The 22,311-nt window shown below is 42.5% G+C and overlaps 1 protein-coding gene across 1 annotated transcript in view; it reads right to left on the bottom strand.

Annotated features, from left to right (window-relative positions):
* TBC1D22B (TBC1 domain family, member 22B) overlaps positions 1-22,311 on the bottom strand; it is a 103,757-nt gene that overhangs the window by 57,472 nt on the left and 23,974 nt on the right. The window contains exons 3-8 of the mRNA XM_006860421.1: positions 18,531-18,838; positions 15,526-15,705; positions 14,920-14,990; positions 13,191-13,319; positions 11,038-11,103; positions 4,874-4,988 (exon numbers count right to left, since the gene is read on the bottom strand). Of these exons, the coding sequence (XP_006860483.1) occupies positions 4,874-4,988; positions 11,038-11,103; positions 13,191-13,319; positions 14,920-14,990; positions 15,526-15,705; positions 18,531-18,838 (869 nt within the window). The remainder of the gene's footprint in view (positions 1-4,873; positions 4,989-11,037; positions 11,104-13,190; positions 13,320-14,919; positions 14,991-15,525; positions 15,706-18,530; positions 18,839-22,311) is intronic.

The following is a 22,311-nucleotide window of genomic DNA, read 5'->3' as shown; positions in this document are numbered from 1 at the left end:
TGGGCAACTTGGACATTGGATACCCAAATGGGGAGGGGAGGACTACAAAGGCAAGAAGTGACTGGCTTACAAGCTTTCAAGCGGGAACCTAGAGCTAGGGGGCATGGAGGAAGGCAGAATCACCAGTGAGTACTATCCAATCTGTCTGGGCGGAGCTGATGAAATGAAATACAGATGGGTAACTTGCGATACTGTAGTGAATAATGCATGGAAGAAGATGCATGGAGGGGACTGGAACCATGGCAATGAAATGATATACGATGGAATTGAATGTAAAACTAAAGTTCTCTCATGTAAACTATCATATAATTCACAATAAAACATTTAAACAAAAAAAAAAAAAAAAAAAGAGGAATAATCAGAAAGGGGAATTAAGAAATCTGAAGAAAACCTAAGATTTATGTGGAACACTATCAAGAGGAATAACTTACATGTGATTGGAATTCCAGAACAGGAAGACACAAATAAAACCATAGAGAAAATGGTCCAAGAGTTACTGGAAGGAAACTATCCTAACATTATGAAAGATGAGAAGATAGACATTCAAGAAGTTAAATGAACTCCAAACAGGAAAGACCCACCAAAGAAAATCACCATGATGCCAAATCACCAAAGACAAGACAAAAATCCTGAGAGCGGCTTGGGAAAAACGTAAAGTTGCTTACAAAGGAGAACTAGTAAGACTAAGTTCTGATTTCTCAGCATAAACCATGCAGACAAGAAGATAATGGGAAGACATATATAAAACTCCACATGAAAAAAAACACAATTGCCAACCAAGAACAATATACCCAGCAAAACTGTCCATCAACGATGACAGTGAAATCGGACATTTCCAGATAAACAGAAATGAAAAGGATTTGCAAAAACCAGACCAACCTTATAAAAAATACTAAAAGTAGTTCTTTGGACAGAGAACCAACAGCAGCAGACAACAAACTGAGAATAACATACATGACAATGTCACCCAGAACCCAGCTCAGATACAGAAGTATTTAAAGTAAAACAAACCTAGAAGACTGAAAATAGGGAACCAGAGATACCAGTTTGCAACAAAACAAAGTAAAAAAGGGGAATAGTGTAGTTACAGAACTTCCAAATAAAGGAGAAATCAAGTAGGTTGCAAGAAAAATAAATAAATAAATAAACCTATCTGCAACAAAACCAGACCAAGAGAGAAGAGCATGACAAGAACTTGGAACCCTAACCAGAGAAGCAGCAGCACCAGAGATGGAGGCAGAGGTGATGGCTGTGTGCTGGTGGCCAGGAGGCAGGCTTGCAGAATGTGCTCTTGGGTTGTTTAAATGATTATGTATTCCTGAATGTTTCTGTGTACATCCAAAATCAAAAACAAAAAACTCCAGAGGGAATAGAAGCAAATACTGTTGAATGGTGATGCACGGAGGGAATTGTAATCATTGCAATAAAACAAAATACCATAAGTTGAGTGCAAAACTGATGGTCTCCCATGTAAACTATCACTCAATTCACAATAAAAACTTCAAAAAACAAAAACTGGGGGCTACAAAAAAAAAAAAAAAAAAAAAGGTTATAGTGAATATTTTCTGGGACTCCAAAGGGGTAACCTTGGCAGATTTTCTTGAAGGACACAGAGTAATCATGGGGACTTAAAAGGAAGAAGGTTAATAAAGAGAACTATAAATTGCATTGATGAGGAAAAGGTGAGAAAAGTTGTGTGAAGGAATTATTTTCCATCACGACAATGCATCTGCTCATTGGTCAAGGTAGAAAGGGCTGTTTCATTGGGAAACAACTTACCCCATCTACCCTATATAAATCTTGACCATTTAGACTTCCTTTTGTTCCCAAAGCTCAAAGAACATTTAAACGAACACAATTTCAGTTCCTCAAAGATGCCCAAACTGCCATTTTGAAATGGTATAAATCAAAGAGTACAGAATTCTTCAGGAAAGGATTGCAGAGGTGGAAACATTGCTTTCAAATATGTATAGATCTAGATGGAAAATATATCAAGAAACAGCTTCATATTTTAATATTTTTGTTTAATAAAAGTTTTCATGATTTTGCTGTAATACTTTTTGACTTATCATGGTCTTTACACATAATTTTTAGTTTAAATGTTACTTAGAGTTTTTAGATTAAATTATGATCAATATCTATAGAAACATGGATACAATTTGATTAGAAATTTTTATCAACTTTGTACAATCTTTCCCCTGAACTTTTCAATAGTGAAGTTTGGTCCAATACTATTACTCTTCTTAGGTTTCCTTACAATCAGAGATACTGGCAAAAAGCAGTGAGAACATAAAACTATAGGTAGAAACCCAAACCACATCCAGATCTCCACAGATCAGAAATCTCCACTTGAAAGGACGAGCAGACCAGGCTGAAGCGGCTAGAAGAACAAAAGACACTTCTTAAAAGAAAGACCTACAGGAAAAATACAAAACAATAGAGGCAGAGGAACTGTTACTACAAGAACAAACAAATCGCTTCCCTAGGAAACATCAAGGCAAGTGGTCGGGTCCTCTCAATGCAAACCCCCTTCCAAGACTAAGACTCAATGGAAATACATGCTCTGATTGGTGACCACAAGCATCACTGATGGGGTAGAGGGGTAAAAGCAGCAATGAAGCGGCAAGCTAAGCCTTGCAATGTTCAGTGGGCTTCTGTGGACCCAGTTGGGGACCTGCTTGGCAAGCAGTGAGAGGAGACCTGGGGACTCTTGGGCCCAGAGTTAGTGGCGTAGCCACGGAGGACTTGAATGGAAGGTGGAGCTGCTGGCTGATGGGAGGAGAAGGCATGGACACAAGAACGGCCACACTTGAGGATGGTGCCCACGTGACCTGGACTGGATGACTGGATGATCGAAGCTCAACCAGGAGAAGAAAGAAGAAGAAGAAGAAAAAAAAGAGTGAGCTGATACAATCTGATGAATTTGACCTATACCTGCAGATGCAGTGACTCAAAAGAAGGAACAAATCCTTACAGCAAGAAACATTCCCACCCCCTCCACACACAGAGTGGGCAGAGATGGGCAACTTTGACATTGGATACCCAAATGGGGAGCGGGGGACTACAGAGGCAAGAGGTGACTGGCTTGCAAGCTTTCAGGAGGGAACCTAGAGCTGGGGGGCATGGAGGAGGGCAGAGTCTCCAGTGAATACTGTCTAATCTGTCTGGGCGGAGCTGATGAAGTGAAATACAGATGGGTAACTCGTGATACTGTAGTGAGTAGTGGTTGTCAGGACTGATTGTGAGAGTTGGAAGTGCAGAGGTAGACGTTTTATAGCAAGGAAGGGAGCGATTGTTTCTCTAGTCTAGGAGTGAAGGTCTCTGGGACCATCGACGGAGAAGAGCCAGGAGTGGGACCCTACCCAGAGAACCAGAGATCCCTGAGATGGAGACAGAGATGATGGCATGGAGTGATGAAGCGGCTGGGGACTTTGGATCCAGAGAGGGAAAGAGCCCGTGGGCCGAAAGCTGGGGGGAGGAAGGGGAAGAGTAGGGGACGGGTTTCTGGAATATACCCTTTGGTTGGTTGCTGATGCATGAAGGGGATTGGAACCGTGGCAATGGTGTGATGTGCGATGGAATGAATGTGGGACTAAAGTTCTCTCATGTAAACATGTAAACTATCATATAATTCACAATAAAACATTAAAAAAAAAAAAGTAGTGAGATACTTGCCTTCACTTTTTAGGACTGCCATCCCTTTGAGCCCTATCAGAAAACTTGAATTGGATGGACTATGTGAGCTATTTCTTATGCTGTCTTTTTCCAAGGCGTTCCCATTCTCTTCTATTTCTTATTAACCACCTTTCCTGCCATGGCTTTCTACAAAAACCACAATCATATACCACTTTCACAATCTAAAGAAAAGGGCTTCTCAGGGTCAAACTTGGAAAGTCACACCAGTGTCTGTACTTCAACCACCATACTATCCCTCCTGGGTCCACTTTGGACCAGATCTCACAAATATCCTTTTCCTGGAGGGCCCCCAAGAGAAAAGGATTCTGTTCTAGCGCTACGACTATGAAGGAGGCAGGGAATCTTACAATTCATCTGTGAAGTGAAGGGACTAGACAAGAAAGTTTCTAAGGTCCCTTCCAATGTTCTGATTTGCAACATGAAGTTCTCTGTATCTTGACTGAGAAGAGAGAACCAAAGCATCCGGCCATGGCAGATGGGTTTTCCTGCGAATCCCTGACACACATGGTTAAGGAAACCAAAAAAAGGCAGTAGCAGCTGAGGATCCTCAACAACTTTTAATACTCTCTTAATTTAGGCTGGCTAGAGGAGGAAGCTGGCAGTAAAAGAAAACCTAAGTATCATGCCTAGGTGTTCTGATCACTCTATTCAAAGTGACAATCTCAGTGAGGCACGAAAAAGGTGATGAAGGAAAAGAGAGAAATCAATGTGCTGGATCTCTTCTTGGTGCACTCCATTAACTCCTACATGACATAGGTCCTGAGACCACAACTTTTCCTCTTCTACACGCCCACTTCTGCTTTTAAGATCTAGCTCATGAATGGAAGCGTGAAGACCTGACATAAATCCTAAAATTCTAGCTTTCATGCATGAGAGCCTGAATCTTGGAAACAAGTGTAAAATAATCCTAAAATAACCATCAAATTTTCAGAATATAAATACATGAATTTGGTCATTCTTGTGAAACAGCAGGACTTTTTAGGTGGCATCTGTGGCTATCTTGAGAGATAAATTCCAAGCTGCTGCCACCGCCACTTTTAAAATAGATTTAGTTGTATGTCCCAAAGTCACTATTTCCTTCTTAGCAAGACATCTAATGGCTGAAACTTTTTGGAAAAACAAACAGATCACAGATAAAGAGTAAAAGTGTGTTCAACTTGGTTCTTGTGCTTCTTACCTACATATTCTGAGAGGAAGACGACAAAGAACGGAGTGACCAGGTCGTTAATTCCCTGGACATACCCACTGGCAGGGTGTCGAATGGCCCAAATAAACAGAATTCTTTCAAAGATCTAGAAAAATGAGAAAGAAGAAGACATGAGAGTTAGAACATGGATAGATACTCCCCCATCTTCCGTTTATCTACCTCATAATTGCTCTTAGGTTTGGTGCAGAATTTTTAGGAAAATGTAAAAATACAGTCGGACAAAGGAGGAATATATAAATGAAAAATGTTTCTAAGACATTAGTTGCTTTCAAGCAAGGCTAGATACTTCTGGCCCTTTATTTTTTCAATTTCGGACTCAAATGGCTTAGAAAAGACTTGCTATGGGTGTCCTCAGTACTCTCATTGTAGATAACGTTTCTCTATTTCCAGGAGCAAGCAACTGGAACATTTTAGTTCTGATACCTTTTTTCTAAATCTTTGGTCATTGTGGGCTTTAGAAAAGAAACCCCTACTCTGCCATCCTCCTTCACCTCTGCGGAGAAAAACATTCTCCTTCACCTCTGCGGAGAAAAACGCAGGCGATCTAGATCCAGATATAGATCTAGCTCTGAGCCAGCTTGACTAGGAGCAAGTGACAGACTATACAGACAGGAAGTCACTTCATATATCAGATGCAGCCCAGAGGTTCGCTGGGGATAGGAAGCCAAACAGTGCAAACCCTAAGGACTCCCACAGTGAGGAATTTGAGAATAGAGGTATCAGGGATGCCTCTGGCCTAGGCAGAGATAAACTAGAAGTCCTTTACAGTCCATTTAGAGAGTCCTGCCCTGTCTCAGTGAACTATACTTCCCTCCACCTTCATAAGGTACCCTGAGCTTCCCCCCAGCTCCTCTCAATCTGATAACATTTGTTCCCTGGCTTCATTCTGGGGGACCATGACTCCTGAGCCTGATATATTTTCTTAAGACTGGCTTTGACCTCATGTATCTGTGCACCACACCAGATAGATGGCAGAGGTAATGGGGAATACATGCAGCTGGGCAAGGGTTTTAGCAAAGTTCTAGCCAGTCAGTTTTAGGGTCAGACTGAAGAGGCACTTTCAGAGGTCAGATGCAAGGGAAGAAAACCTCCTGGAAACTAATTAAAAACAAAACCAAAAACAAAGGCTATCTGGCTTTGGAGTTGGTTAGCTAGTATAGGAGAAAAGCAGCAGAATATCTAGAGACACAGCGGAGGGTGTTTCCCAGCTCCCATGTCATTGATGGCTGAGTCGGTCTCCCAGCTGATGGGCACAGTTGAGCAAACACTTCCCCTGTTGACACTCCTGCTCTTATGGGCGTGAGAACAATCTCTGCCACCACTAGACTCTGCCACACCATCTGTTGATAAATGACACCTTTCCCTCCCTAACTCAAGCTAGACCCACCACACTCAGGAAGATCTCAATGAATCCAGGTTCCATTCCCTGTTTCCTTGTACCTACTGTGGTCACCTCACTTGATCCCTAATCTTTGGTACCATACTGTTGACTTAAGACCTGCATGTCACTGCAATGGGCACCGGATGAGGAGACGCAGGATGCTGCTAACAAGTAAGCTCCTCCAGTTCAGTCGTCCTGAGGACTGATGAGGGCTTCTATTCCAATCTCTCAATCCCTTGGTGACTTTGACAATGGCCAAGTGCATGGAAGCTAGCTGTTCAGAATCAGGAGACCTGTAATGGTCCATCTCTAGTAAGGACAGGACAATGCAGACAGCCTTATTCGCACTGTACACAGGAAGATGTCAAAGTGATGGAAACTGAAGAGCACCAAGGCTGCTTACCGGGGGAGACCAGTGAATCTTCATTATGAAAATCTGGGAAAGTCTTGCCTTGTAGAGAGGAGTGAACCAGATAATCCCTGAAGGTTTTTCCTATGCCTCTTCTACTGCTGTTTAAGTGCTGTTGAGTCAGTTCCAATCCATGGTGACCCTGTATAGGGTTTCTGAGGAGTGGATGGTAAGCTTGAACTGCTGACTTTATGGTTCAAACCAACTTTGCAGTCCAGCACATTAACTTGCAGTGCCATACCTAGACTCCAGCCTCTTCTAATAGTGTGGGTAATTCTGACTTACTGGAATAAATTTTCAACTCTTTTAGGCTTGCAAAGCCAAGTCTTTCAGTAGTCAGTGTCACTTCATTATTTTTCCCTGGTTGGCATTTTTATTATGCTTAAGAGGACTCCTGGTGTGGCGCTGTAGGAACAGGGACTGCGAGCAACAAGGTCTTCAGTTCAAACCCACCAGTTGCTCTTTGGAAACCCTATCCAGGGTCACTATGAGTCAGAACCAACTTAACAACAAGAGGACAATAACCTACTTGATGACAAAATGATTTAAGAAAACTGGAAGGAATGTAATATGAGTTTCCTTCTTTGCATTCAGCTTCTACTACTAGGAGAAGTCTTTTTTTAAAAAACTGTTTTATTGTGAATTATGTGATAGCTTACATGGGAGAGCATCAGCTTTACATTCATGCTATTATGTAACGTTACATTGCCATGATTACAATCCCCTTTCTGCATCATCAAACAAACAAAGGGCACAGCCCACAAGCCTGCCCCCTGGTCGTCAGCACACAGCTCCTCTCCCTCTCTGGGTCTAGAGTCTCCAGTGGCTCCATCTCTCCACGTCATCGTCTCTGCCTCCATCTTTGGCGTCACTGTTTCTCTGGGTAGGGCCCCATACTCCACTCTTTTCCCTTGATGGTCCCAGAGACCTCCACTCCTGGACTGCAAAGTCAACCACTCCCCTCCTTTTGCTACAAAACATCTACTTTTACATTTCCAACCCTTACAGTCAGTCCTGATAGTAATTATTCACTATTAGTACTACTTGAGTGCTATCCCCATTTCCTTTCACCAGCCCCGCACAGACAGATTGGATACTATTCAGTGGAGACTCTACCTTACTCTGCACCCTCTGGATCTAGGCTCCCTCTTGAAAGCTTGTAAACCAGCCACTTCTTGCCTTTGTAGCTCCCCCATTTTGGGTAGCCAATGTCCAAGTTGCCCATCCCTGTCTACTCTGTGTATCGAGGGGGTAGGAATGATCCTCGCTGTAAAGATTTGTTCCCTTTTTTGAGCTACTGCATCCATAAGGTGTAGGTCAAGTTCATCAAATTGTATCAGATTACTCTTTTTTCCCTCTTTTTTCTTCTTCTAGTTCAGCTCTGATTATCCAGACTTTGAAGCCAGGTCAAGTGGGTATTATCTGCAAGTGTGGGTGTTCTTGTGCATATGCCCTCTCTTATCAGCTGGACACTTCATTCTCCACTCTAGTCCTCTGTGGCTATGTCACTGACTCTGGTCCCAGGAGTCCCCAGGTCTTGCCAAACTGCTGGCCAACCAAGTCTCCACATGTGTTCACAGGAGTCTATTGAATGTGGTTGGACTTAGTTGGCAGCTTCGTTGCTGTTTTTCCCTCACTTCCCCTTATCGATGACCAACATGGTTGCCAGTCAGAGCATGTGTCTGCTCATGTATTCCCACTGAGTTTTAGTCTTGGAAGGGGGTTTTCCCTGAGGGGACCCGACCACTTGCCTTGATGTCTCCTGGGCGAACAAATTCCTTGTTCTTGTAATTATCAGTCAGACTGCTGTTATTGTTTTGTATTTTTCCTGTCGGACTTTCTTTCAAGAAGTATCTTCTGTTCTTCTAGCTGCTCCAGGCTGGTCTGCTTGTCCTTTAAAGTGAAAATTTCCCACCTCAGAAGATTCTGGATGGGGTTCAGGATTCCACCTATGGTCTTATGCAATGCACAGGCTGCACAGGAAGCCTCCTTCACTGGGCACGTTGTAGCCCCATTTTAGGTATTCCAATCAGTTATAGGCAGAAGGCGGACTTACGAGCTTTCTATGGTGCTATTTCTGGCTATTCCTTTCTCTACTCTCAAGTGTCTATTTTATAATGGTATGCAAGAGAAACCAAGATTCAAAAGACAGCCAAGCATCTTAACATTATTTCACCCATTTTGCCCATTCCAACCATGCCTCAATCCCTGTATTCCAGAGCCCTGTTGTTCCAAAGTTGTGCATACATCAATATTTACCTCTGCCCCATTTAGCCCATGTAAACCTGCTTAACTGTTCTCCCATCTGCCTTGTTCTTCCATTCCCCTCCTCCTTCTTGTGTATTGCCCATTTTCCCAGCACCGAAACTATCCTGTGTTTATTTCCTACCCTGTGCTCCACCTTCCCCTCCCTCCCCTCACCCCACCCCTCACATTCCAGTAACCAGCTAAGAATCCTCCCCAACTCTTTAGTATGGGTTCTTTTTCTTAGTCTTTTAAAATAGTGGTCCTATGCAGTATTTCCTAGGAGAAATCTTTTAAGCAAACTACTTTACCTATCCTCAAGTTTAGAAAAAGTATGTACAAGAAAAAGAGAAGTATTTTAATATCTCCAAGTTAAAATGAGGAATAGTAGGGTGGAGCCATGGGAAATGTAATAGGAGAAGCAAGCAAAGGAATCCCGAATGGGTTTTAAGCTTCCTTTGAGCTGAATCCTATAAGTAAAATAATAGTGCTGCCCTAAAATTTTCCCAGTGGAGACACCTATTGACCAGAACAATGACTCTAACCCAAAGTCAAACAGAAATGATCTTGGTTGTTTTCACCAACATCCTTCTCTATTTTGAGGATACCAGAAAGCTCAATTCAAAAAACACTCATACCCAGTGTCCTAGCTACTGGGAAGCTACAAAGAAAACCTCTAATCTCAATGAGATGATGGCTACTGTTTGGGTCAAAAAACTTTCACAGTAGAAATAATTAACAATACCAAACAGAATCACATCCTCAAACTGCAAGTCACAACTGCATTATCAGGAAGGAGGTGACAAAAAGGGTGGCACTCAAGTTTTGCATGAGGAATGGAAAGAACCACATCAATAATTTCTTGCCATCTTCTCCTAAGTGCCCTTACAGCACCTCTGACCTTGACAAAGTTTTGTCACTAAAAAGAAACTAATCACTAAGACCTTTCATGTGCTTTGTTAACTTTGTAGATCTCAAAACAGCTGGATAAAGTAGAGTGAACATAGGAATAGGGATTCTAAGATGCAGGTATTAGTTTTTACTATACCATCTGCTAGCTTCAAGACATGGGACAAGTCTTAACCTCTTTAATCTCACCGGTTTGCTATGAAGACCAAATGAAAATGCATGAGACAGTGCTCTGACAGATCAATCTGGAACAAGATCTTCTCCCTATTAAGTGATAAAGCCATGACTAAGATGGACTCTTAGCGTTGATTCTGATTTCGCTTGTATGTAAGTAGGTACTATTGAGATTTACTCCATTTTATTTACTATGTGTCTTTTGAAATTAGAAACTTTATTTTCTGAGTTCTTTTAGGTCATACTGGTAGTTCAAACTTGGAAACATATACCCCAGTATCATCTTGAAGTTCATAATTGATAGATACTGCTCAGTGCTATCAAGTCAAGATGCTACATGGAAAATAGTAATATTGATCAGCATTTTTTGTCAACCAATCTTGTTGAGTTTTGGCTGTTAGACCACTTGCATGTTGTATTATAATTTTCTTTAACATTTATTGTATAAATTGTCATTTAAAAAAAATTCCAGTAATATGGGATCCTTTTCTATCTTTTAAATTATTGTGACCCAAAGTTATTGGCTTTTCATTAATCCTGGAGAAGGGCTTTTCTAATGTCTGTTCTGGCATATAGTATCACAGTCCTAGATAGCTGAGATGGAATTTGTAAAGCCTAAGTTTTGGTAGCATTTAAAATTTCTAGAAAACCTAGAGCTACTTGTGTATCTCCCATCTGTTAAATAATGAGGTAGGAACAGATGATGGCTAAGAGTCTTCCCATTAGTGTTTTGCTTTGTGTGCTTCATCAGATTGACCTGTGGAGAATTCTACATGGGCTAAATTGGTTCCTTGGTTTATAAATGCCATTTCTTGACTCAAAATCCCACCACCCTCATAAAACCTTGTAAAATTTGCAACATGTTATACATTCCCAAATTAAAGTATTCCTTCTATGCCAAAAAAAAAAAAAAAAAAAAAAGTGCTCTGACAGGACCAAAGCTCCCTGGCTCACACAGAACAGGTGCCACAGAGGATGCAGGGAGAAGGGTCAGAGAATGGTAAGTACTTTCCTCACCTCCTGTACAAGTGGCTGCTGGAACAATGGAATGAGAGGATTTGTCCTTGGAATGTCAATGTGAATCTGTAAAAGAGAAGTCATATCCAAAAATGCAAATGCAAGTTCATTCTTTTGATAAGCAATTTTGAGAAGGTTTTTTCTTAAGAGCTGGGAATCAAGAAAATAAAAGAAAGAGCACAATTTATACATAGAAAGAACTGACTTATACAGAAAAAAGTCTAGCTGAACTTACCTGTCCATCAGGAAAGTGTTTCCGTGATAGTGACAGCTTATCGAACAGTGAGGAAGCCTCCCAAAGTAAACTATTTATATCAAAAAGCAATAGGTCTCACAACCTAAGAGAATCAATTACTTTTTCTTATTGCTCTAGACTTTATGTTTCATTCTGGGCTGGCAATTATTTAACAGGTATGATCAAAATGTGTACCCCTCTTTCAGAAGCTTACTCAGCCAACAGTTCCCAAGAACTAAAAAAGTCCTTGCAGTCACAATGGCATGCCAGATCTGGAGGACTTGCTCAGGAAGTCATGACGTCTAAAACACAGGGAAGGACCCAGGGGACTTGGCCTTCCTTGGAACTGAAGGTTCTTACTTCTGATACCAAACAGGTCACTACCACTGGTTTTTGGCCCCAGGGAAGAGGACTTTGGTGATTTCTCAATACCCAGTCTAACAATCCTAAAGATATATTAGTAGCGGTAGAGGCTACTTTAGTTTGGGGGCTGAAAGTAACACACCTCAGTTGTAGACAGCTGCCTGTCCCACAGTCTGTTTCCATCTGCAACCAACAGATGATAACTTCTCTTCTCAACATATGATACTTCCAGTAGACCTTTTTCAGGCTGGGGAGACCACTATGAGTGATGAGAGAAAACTCCCCACCAAGGCTGCTGATGGCTACACTCCTGCAGACTGGCAGACACAGTGTGCCAAAGGACACAGATGTGGAAGTCCAGAGACTGGACTGCTGCTGAGTGAACCTGTCTTTCACCTTGTGTCTTGTCACCTTTACTCCTCAGAGAGGTCTGTGGTCCAGCAGCATCAGCATCACCTAGGAACTTGTTAGAAGTACCCAGATCTACTAAATGAGAAGCTGTATTTTATCATAATTCTTAGGGAGAATTTTATCAAGATCCTAGATGATTTGTATGCACATTACGTTTTAAGAAACACCACCATAGACCAATGCCTATTCCATTATCTACCAATTCCATTTTTCCATGAACTTTTTGATATATATATGGAGAGAGAGAGAGAGAGAGAGAGTGAGTGAGTCCTGGTGTTAATGCACCGGACTACAAAGTCAGTTTGAACCACAAGGTCAGCAGTTCAAGCTCATCAGTCACTCCTCAGAAACCCAGGGTTGCTAAGTACCATCAAGTCAGTTCCAACCCAAAGCAACCCTGTATAGGTTTGGAGTCAGTTCTAACTGATAGGGATCCTATATAGGGCTTCCAAGGAGCAGTGAGTAGGTTTGAACTGCTGACCTTTTGGTTCACAGTCCTGTGCTGATCTTACACACACACACACACACACACACACACACACAAACACCCACTGCCATCAAGTTGATTCCAAGTCAGTGACCCTGTAAGACAGAACAAAACTGCTCCCTAGGGTTTCTGAGACTATAAATCTTCACAGGAGCAGAAAGCCTTATCTTTCACCTGCAGAGTACCAGTGTGTTTGAAATGCTAGCTTTGTAGTTAGTAACACAGTGCTAATCCATTGCGGCATCATGGCTTCTACTATATATACTCATGTATACATATTTGTGTATGTATATATTTGTGTGTGTGTTGTTGTGTGCCGTCAAGTCAGTCCCAACTCATAGCAACCCTGAATAGGGTTTCCAAGAGTAGCTGATGGGTTTAAACTACCAACCTTGCAGTTACCAGTCCAGTGCTGATCCTACAGTGCCATACCAGAGATCATATACATATGCTCTTTTTTTTTTTTTAATAATGGGAAAAATCAGAGCTGCTGGAGGGAAGAAGGAAAGCAGCAACCTGGGGTTGGGTTGGGTGGAGTGGGTATTCCTAAGCAGCATGCCATTGCCTGAAGACTTGGTAACCCGCATTATCAGGACACCTACCTGATGATTCTGACTATTGAGGTAAGAACGAAGAGGCAGCAGGTGTTGACTATACCTGTCGGTAGGTATCCTGGTGATGCTCCTCGTTTCGAGAGTCATAATACTGCTCAATGAAGCCAAAATATTCCTCCCGCTTCCGCTGTAGGGTCAACTTCCTCCGCTCAGTGTTTGCTGGGAGATAGCCCTACAGACAGGACTGCCGGTCAGATGGAGACAGACATTGGTTGGATAAACCCTTAATTTTAATTTAAACCTGAGCAGTGACTTGGAAACTATCAAAGAAACAGAAGATAAATTCCCTTTGGCTTCTGGCCACTGAGTGTCTTCCCTCTCCTCATTCACTGAGCTCCACATGCGGGCTGGCGAAGCAAAGCCAATTTTCTCAGGGTTATTTGCTCCTCTGCGCACTTGGAGTCTGTGCTGCTGGTGAACTTGCAGTGCTCTCAGAGCTGGCACAGTAGAGTGGTGAATGTAGGTCAGTGGGAGGGATCTGGACCCATATCAGGGCCTCCAAGGGCTACATGTGTGCAGAGTCAGACTTCTAAGAATCAAGGGGATCCAGCAATGTACACAGCGTGTGCTGTGATGTGCCAAGTAAGCTGATGCCGGTTGTACATTCCTTTTATGTAACATTCAGAATTACTGGCTTAGGAAATTGAATAGACTCTTCTAGGTGGCAGTTACAACACCCGGCCACAGAACTTCTGGCCGCAGTCTCCCTCCTGACCAGAGCTCCGGGCCAACTTTCATTCTTCTCCCTGGTCCAGATCCCATTCTCAGTTTCTACATCTCTTGCATCCCCTTCCATTCTCACCAACTCTACTCTGAAATAGCATTCAAACTTATTACAAGTGGCAGAGGCAATGAATACATGGGTGCAAGACCGAGGCTGGGGCAGGGCAGTCAGGAGAGATCCTCCCTCTTGCAGATGTTTACATAATGCATTCTACAGGGAGTGAGTGCCTGGAAAGTAGGGTTTGTGGTTCATTCATCTGTGCAGAACCACACTGCATCTGGCACTGTTCCTAGCGAACTGCAGGCACTGTGATAAATCTTTATAGAGGAATGAATGAACGAGTTCCCATCACCATGGCTGGCACACTGAAGGCAAGAGGAGTGTGGGCTTCCACTGGAGGCCCATGTCTCAGCCCTGCACAGTCACAGGATTGGTTACAACCACTGTGGTGACTCATACTGATTACAGGGTAAAGTACAGGGAATGTGGGAAATTGCCCAAAGCAAGTGCTGTGGTTATACTGGTTCACTCAACTCATATTCTTCCTCCTCTGTTGAGAAAGTGAAGTCGTGACTATAAGAGCAAGCTTGTGCTCTTCCACATTTGCGGGAAGAAGAACATATTCCCCTTTTACATGTAGGAGAATGAAATCTCAGGAACATTGCTTTACAACTCGAAAGATTAGAAAGGAAACTTAGGGGGCAGTAAGCTCACTTTAATGGGGGAGGGACAACTTGGAAGAGGAGGGTGAGGATGGTTGCACGACTGGAAGAATGTAATTAATGCCACTGAATTTTACATGGAGAAATGTCTGAATCGGTGTATGTTCTGCTGTGTATATACATTCTCAACAACAAAAAAATTAAAAGAAAATTTAAGTCTTGCAACCTAAAAACACAAAGACGGTTGCCTTATGCACAGAAACAGGACCATAGTCCCAGTTTAGTGCCTATTCTGCAGGACTAGAAAAGACAAAGGTGCCCAGACTACCCTCACTGGGCTGGAAGAGCTAAGGGGCTCACACTTTTCTAGAGTGGGCAGAACTCACCGACAGGAGTCTCCAGGTTACAGGCCGAACTTCCCTGGGAACCCCTGGCCAGCTGCACTTCCTCAGTTCATCTGCAAACAGATAACACATCTGATTGGATTAGCTCTTCCCAAACATGCCCTAAACCAAACCCCAACCAGCACTGCCAGATACCTCCCATCATTCAAATAATACCTCCACCACTGCCGCTGCCACCTGCTACTGATAAGCGTGGGGAAAACCCAAAACAGCAGCCCTGAGCAGCAAAGTGCCAAGGACACAGCTTTGCGGTAGCAGCGAACCAGTCAGCTCAAAGATTAGAGTTAGAGGGGAACATAAAGACCAGTGGGTGTGGATTTCAGTAAGAATCGCCTGGAGGTGAGGACAACCCAAGCTGGAATAGTTGCACTATGGTCTACAGGCCACAGAAACCAAGTCCCACCTCATTTGGTCCCTAGTCTCTAAAAACATACTTCTGACTTAATACCTGCAGGTCACTGCAATGGGCATCAGATCAGGAGATGCTGGAAAAGTAAAAGAAGGAAGAATAAAGAGCAATAGCTTCTGGGTCTCTGAGAATTCTAGTCACCAAGAGGTCCTACCTTACTGGGGCTCACAGGAACTCACCTAAGTCAGTGTTGTGACTGGAGAGAAGCTGCCGGAATTTTTCTAGGCGGGTTTTCTCCCTCACAGTCATTGGGGGAGCTCCTGAAGCATTCTGATCCGAGATCCGGGCAACGAGGGGGATGATGGGCCGGAGAGGGAGTGACTGCTGCTTGTGAAGAGTGTTCCTCAGGCATGTATCACCTGAGATCATGTGGAAGAGAAACATACCAGGCTGTTTGAAGAACACAGAGTCTAAGAAATCTTAACCCTAACTAACTGTTCAGGTGTGGGTTTCCTCTCCCACCGTGTGTGTGCCACCTGAAGGCGCCCAGTTAGGGGGTAAGGGGTGAGACCCAACTTGTATTCCGTCTGCCCAGACGAAGGGCTGCATTTTTACCACACATACCAAGGAGCTTATGTGCTAACAGAGACTCCGGATGCTACAGCAACTTTCGGGATCTTTTTTGGTGACTCCAAAGGAGAATCAAATCTTTTCTTTCTGCCCCACCCTGAAATTCTTCTCTTGCCAAATAGTGGTTTGTGATGCTGTAAAGCACATACCAAATGATGACAAAACTACTCTGCAATAAGGAGGTGGCTACTCTCCAACAGCCCCAGGCCCCACTCAGTGTCCCAGGGGCCGAGAGGCTCAATATCGCTGGCACAACTCGTGCCTGCTCTTGGCCCTCCATGTGTCCTGCACACTGGATGAGAAGCTCTGGCCTAAGGCAGGCTGCAGTTCTCAATGCTGACATTTCCCCAACAAAATGGAACAGGACTCACAGGAACACAAACTCAAGTGGAACTCGATCTGGCTCCAGGTATGTCTACACTAGATGGTGGTAGGAGAAACGGGGCAATACAGGACTAGCATTTATTGAGTACCTAAGATGTGCCAAGCATTGTGATGTGCCACTTTCACATATGAGCTTTTGTGTGATCATTACAGCAGACAGTTGTTGTTCAATGACGTTGAGTCAGTTCTGACCCATAGCAACCCTGTATAGGGTTTCTGAGGAGTGATTGGTGGGCTTGAACCAGTGACCTTGTGGATCAAACCGACTTTGCAGTCCAGCACCACACCAGGACTCCTACTAATGTATGGTAGGAATGTCTTACTATTATACAGATGAGGAAACTGTTGCTCAGAGAGGTTAAGTAACTTGTGAGGGCTCACATACCACCTTAGTATATGCCTGACTCTGAAACCCTTGTTTACTTTACTACCAACCTCTCGTTATGGATTTGAATTGTGACCCCTCAAACTGTGTGTTGCTGTTAAGTGCTGTCCAGTCAGTTTCGACTCACAGAGACCCTGTATAGTGTTTCTGAGGAGTGGCTGGTGAGTTTGAGCCTAGAACCTTGCAGTTCAAACTAACCTTGCAGTCCAGTGCTTTGTCCTGCTTTCTTTGCCACGCTAACGAGGCAGTATTAATATAGGGTGTAACTTAAATCAAACTCTTCTGAGACATGAAAGAGCACATTAAGCACACAAGTAAGCAAGCAGAGATGGGAGAAGCAGATCCCACCAGCTGCTTCACAGAAACCTTATACAGGGTCGCTATGAGTCAGAACCAACTTGACTGCACTTAACGACAACAAACTGTGAGAAAATAAATTTCTGTTTGTGGTATTTCTGTTATAGCAGCCCTAGATAACTAATACACCCCCCCAAAAAAAGTTGTTTTTAATTAATGACCTTCATATTCTGTACCTATCTAGGTCTTAAAAAAGCAGTCATCATAACAAGAACTAAGCAGTGGATACTACCCTACCAGCACAACTAGGTCTACAGACACAGCTGCACCAGGTACGTGGCTAGGAGACCTATTGTAATAAGGGGCCTAGATAATGTAGACCACACACTGCAAAGTTGAGACCGATGTTGTGTCTCTGATATTTGTTATTAATAGGTAGTATCTGCACAGGACTGAACCCCCCTAAGGAATGCTCTGGAAGGCCCTGGCTGTATAAGGGCAGTTCATTAGGAATCGTGAGAAGGGCCTCCCTCACGCTGGCAATGTTTGGAGACCCTCATCACAGTGCAAAGATACTTTTTACAGCCTATAGTAGTAATGGTGGTCAATCAACATGAAATGGGGCTTGAAATCATCAACGGAAAGTAACTGTACGACCATATGTTTAGTCTGAAACTATAAACAAAGAAATTCCCTTTGAATATGAGCTAAGACACACTCCCGGGCTCTGACATTCTCTACTTCCTTTTCACCCTTTTTCACTTTCACTCGAATGATGGTACTTTCCTCTCTCGCTCAGAATAACCAACTTCCACAAAACCCCTTGTTGTTAAGTGCCTTCAAGTTGATTCTGACTTGAGACCTATATAGGGTATCGGAGGAGTGGTTGGTGGGTTTGAACCAATGACCCTGCAGTTAGCAGTCCAGAGCTTATCTTACAGCACCATACCAGGACTCCATAAAATTCTTTAGAGCAACACTAAAACACAGAAGTGGATACTAAAAGGAATATACCAGGAGTCTCCAAGTGTCTTATATAAAACCATCACCCCATGTGGCTATTAACACCAGTTTCCTAGAAAGAACTAGCATCTCCTCCCTCCCCCACCTAGCCTGATGGGCATCTTGGCAAACAGCAAGCTGTGACCCAGTCCCTCAGGAACAGGAAAAAGACAACTTATGTTAATGTTCCTTAGAGCTGAGCAGGGCCATTAATAGTGCAGAAATCCCTTTAGTCTACATTATTAAACCTGACCAGGCTTTAAAGCAACATGAAGTAATTAAACCACAAAAATTTTGGACTTCACCATAGAAGAAAAACAATGGTGGGCAACATCTGGGTATCAGTGAAATCCCAGGTGATAGGCTAAGAGCCCTCAAGGTGGAAAGGAGCCAGTATAGCTTATGACTACTTAGACTCACTGATGTGCTTCCGAGTAGATCATCCAATGGAAGATCTGAGTGAGTCCCTAAAGAAAAATCTCTCTTCATTTAAAATACACTCTGCTGGGAATGCTGTGGCTATGAACAGGGGCAGGATAGACTTACTGGAGTTTCTGGAGAGCTGGGCATCACTGCTGGACTTGATGACCTTGTAGTTGGCAGGGACGTCGGATGTTGTTGATTGGGATCGTTCTGGTTTCACCCTCAGCTTGCTGTGGTTTTCCAGGACCTGGGCAGCAGTGGCTAAAGCAACCTTTGAGTTCAAAGTCTGAAAAGGAGGTGAGGAAAAGTCCTCTTCCTCATCATCACCAATGTCCCAAGCATCACTGGTATTCCGAGCAAACTCATGAAAACTGGAGGCTTTCTTGTTCTTCAGAGGAACTGCGTTGACTTTTGACCGTTCTTTAATGAAGCTTCAAGAAAGGAGATACCATTACCAAGGGATAGTCTGACACGTCTGACCATCTTCAAGTGCTTAATATGAATAATATTATAAATGGTCCCAGACATAATCATTGCCTTCTTTAATAAACAATACCTCCATCCATTCCTTGTCTAGATACATCTAGACTAGCCCTATGGGCCAGAGACAGCAATGCTCACCAAATAATCCATGTGCTTATTTATATATCCCAGCCCCTCTGCTCCTGTTATTGTGTTGTTAAGTGCTAAGGAGTGGCTGGTGGGTTTGAACTGCTGACCTTATGATTAGCAGTCCAGTGCTTCTCCTACAGTGACACACCAAGACTCTGCTTTTAGGCAAGGCCAAATGACTAGTTCTAGCCAGAAGGGAGGCAATCACTTGCAGGCTAAAGTCTAACAAGGCAGTTGTGAGTTTTCTATAAATTCTCTTCTGCTGTGGTGACTTGGAGAGATTTCAGATGGTGAAGTCCTCAGCCTGGCTCACTGAATAACTACATGGAGAGATTCTCTTCTCTATCCACTACCATACCCCATTCTGACATGTAGCACAAGCAAGAAATGAATCTATATTGTATTAGCGCACTGAGATGCCTGTTTAATTTGTTAAGGTAGCATAATCTAGCCTATCTCTAGAACAGAAGATAATTTTTAGTCCACATGCTACCGTTGTTGTTGATGTTAAGGGTCATCAAGTTGGTTCCGATCCAAAGCAACCCTGTATAGGGTTTCCAAGGAGGTGGGTTTGAAACACCAACCTTGCGGTTAGCAGTCTAGTACTTACAGCGCCACACCAGGACTCCACATATGCAGCATTAAATACTGAGTCCCAAAAGAAAACAGTTGTTCCTTTATTCTATTTTTTTTTTTTTTAATTCTGTTAAAAAATCCTTTTGCTAGCCTCAAGGAGAAAGACTCAGTATGGTGCTACTCTATAAGACTTTAGTTTTTTAAAACAAGTGAGGACAGCCTCAGGAGAGACATTATTTGCAAGCAACAGAATCTGGCTTAGAATTTAATAAGACTTTTGTTTTTCACTATGTTTATTTTTAAGGTGACTTTTGATTTATGGCAAATTATACTGGTTTTCCATATATAGAAGTGACAAAGTTTATTTTTAAAATAAATTTGAGTAAATAAAATGGGCTTTAAAAAAAAATAGTAAATTTAGTAAATAATAGTACAGAATATGACTCTCCCTGTCCCAAAACAAAAATGACAAGGATGCATGAGTGAAGCTTGGGACACACTCGAGTAACCCATTGAGGAAAGAATCACATAGAATCCTAAGAATCATGTACAACATTCCTAATTTCCTTTATTTTTTTCTCTTTATATCTCAAACTCCACCTCCCCTGGAGACCCTTATATCTGGGTCCAGGGAACTGTTTGATTGAGACATTTCTAACTCAATCTTGTCTGGCATCCCTCAACTCCTAAAAGGAAAGCAATGGATGTGGCCTTGTGTAAATCTACAGTATACAGAGAATAAGAACACAATGGAGTAAAAATACCCCTTCTCTTCCCACCCCATCCCCACAAGGCAAGGCTACTCTAAATAAGGCTCTATCAGGAGAAAAAGATGAAGTTCTTCCATATTCAAGACATGTTTCTACCCTTTAGGTAATCTGTCTCATCTCCCTAGATAAGTACAATATTTACATTCTGAAAGACAGTTATCATTAACATCAATAAACAAGTCTGGTAACTCAGACAGCTCATCAGAGTGTCCTTATCATGAACACCAACAAAAGGGTAAGAAATTACAATGGCATTATTTTCAAACACCAATTTCACACAGGAGTCCTGGTGTGGTGCTGTAGGATAAGTAGGATAAGTACTGTAGGATAAGTACTGGACTGTCAAGCACAGGGTTGGTGGTTCAAACCCATCAGCTGCTCCTTGGAAACTCTATACAGGGTTGTTCTGAGTCAGAACTGACTTGACAGCATTCAACAATGTCACACAGTAAAAGGGGGGAAAATTGTATAAAACACACAGCAAATATATAAGGTTACAAAATGGTTAACAGTTCACATATGATAGAAAAAAGATACCATTTTTCACCCAATAAATTAGTAAGGATTTAATAAGTTATATTCTTCAGTGCTGACCAGAGTGCAGTGAGACCCAGTGACATCAGTAGGGGGACTGAGGGGAGGAGGGGTACAAACTGCACTGAGTGGCACTGTAGTCAGGAATGGCACCAAAATGCCAGTCTGTGAAATTTCTTAATACAAATATCCCTATAGTTAGCTATAACAGAAACATTTTTCATAAGCCCAATTTACATGTATTAATATACCTACTAGGCTAATACTAAGGAGCTCTGGTAGTGTAGTGGTTATGAGTTGGGCTGCAAACTGCAAGGTCAGCAGTTCGAAACTACCAGCTGCTCCACGGGAGAAAGATGAGGCATTCTGCTCCCCTAAAGATTTACAGCCTCAGTAACCCTGTACAGGGTCGCTATGAGTCAGAACCGACTCCACGGCACACAGCCACCAGCCAAATACTGTATGCTAATTTACTTTTTGAACTTTCTAATGTGTTCCAGTCAGAGCTGCTGTTTTACAATGGTGTTTCAAATCACGTGTGATTTTGTCTGCATGTGCTATATATACATGTTGCTTTTGCTGATGGTAGTGTTTTTATTGTCTCTGATTTTGCCAAAATTTCTAGTGTTTTAGCTACAATATTGTAGTAATTAGTATTTGTAAACCTGTATCAATAACTAGTTTTAAGAATGAAGCAGTAATTAAAGGAAAATTTTAAAAAAAAGGCTTCCATTCAGTTATAAATAATATTGTAACCAATAATGTAATGTCATCGAGAAATGTTTTACAAAACAATTTGATTGTTGTTGTTAAGTGCCATCGAGTCAGTACCAACCCATAGCGACCTTATGCACAGCAGAACGCAATCCTGGGCCAACCTCACTACTGTTGCCTCGTTTGAGTTCATCGATGCTGTCACTTGGCCAATCCATCTCATTGGGGGTCTTCTTTTTCTGTGACCCTCCACCTTACCAAACATGACATCCTTATCCAGTGACTGGTCCCTCTTGACAATACGTCTAAAGTATGAGAGATGAAGTTTAGCCATCTTGGCCTCCAAGGAGCACTTTGGCTGTACTTCTTCCAAAACGGATCTATTGGTTCTTTTGGCAGCCCATGGTACTTTCAATATTCTCCTCAACACCAAAACTCAAAAGCATCAATTCTTCTATGGTCTTCCTTATTCACTGTCTGGCTTTCACATGCATATGAGGTGATTGAAAATATTATGGCTTGTGTCAGGTGCACCTTAGTCCTCAGGCTGACATCTTTGCTCTGCAACACTTTAAAAAGGTCTTGTGCAACAGATTTGCCTAATGCAATACATCCTTTGATTTCTTGACTGCTGCTTCCGTGAGTATTGATACTTGATCCAAGAAGAATGAAGTCCTTGACAACTTGAATCTTTTCTC

Source organism: Chrysochloris asiatica, unplaced genomic scaffold, assembly GCF_000296735.1.
Source record: "Chrysochloris asiatica unplaced genomic scaffold, ChrAsi1.0 scaffold00038, whole genome shotgun sequence".
Taxonomy (NCBI): Eukaryota; Metazoa; Chordata; class Mammalia; order Afrosoricida; family Chrysochloridae; genus Chrysochloris; species Chrysochloris asiatica.
The sequence above is the reverse complement of the archived record's forward strand: the minus strand, read 5'-3'. Positions and strand labels throughout refer to the sequence as shown.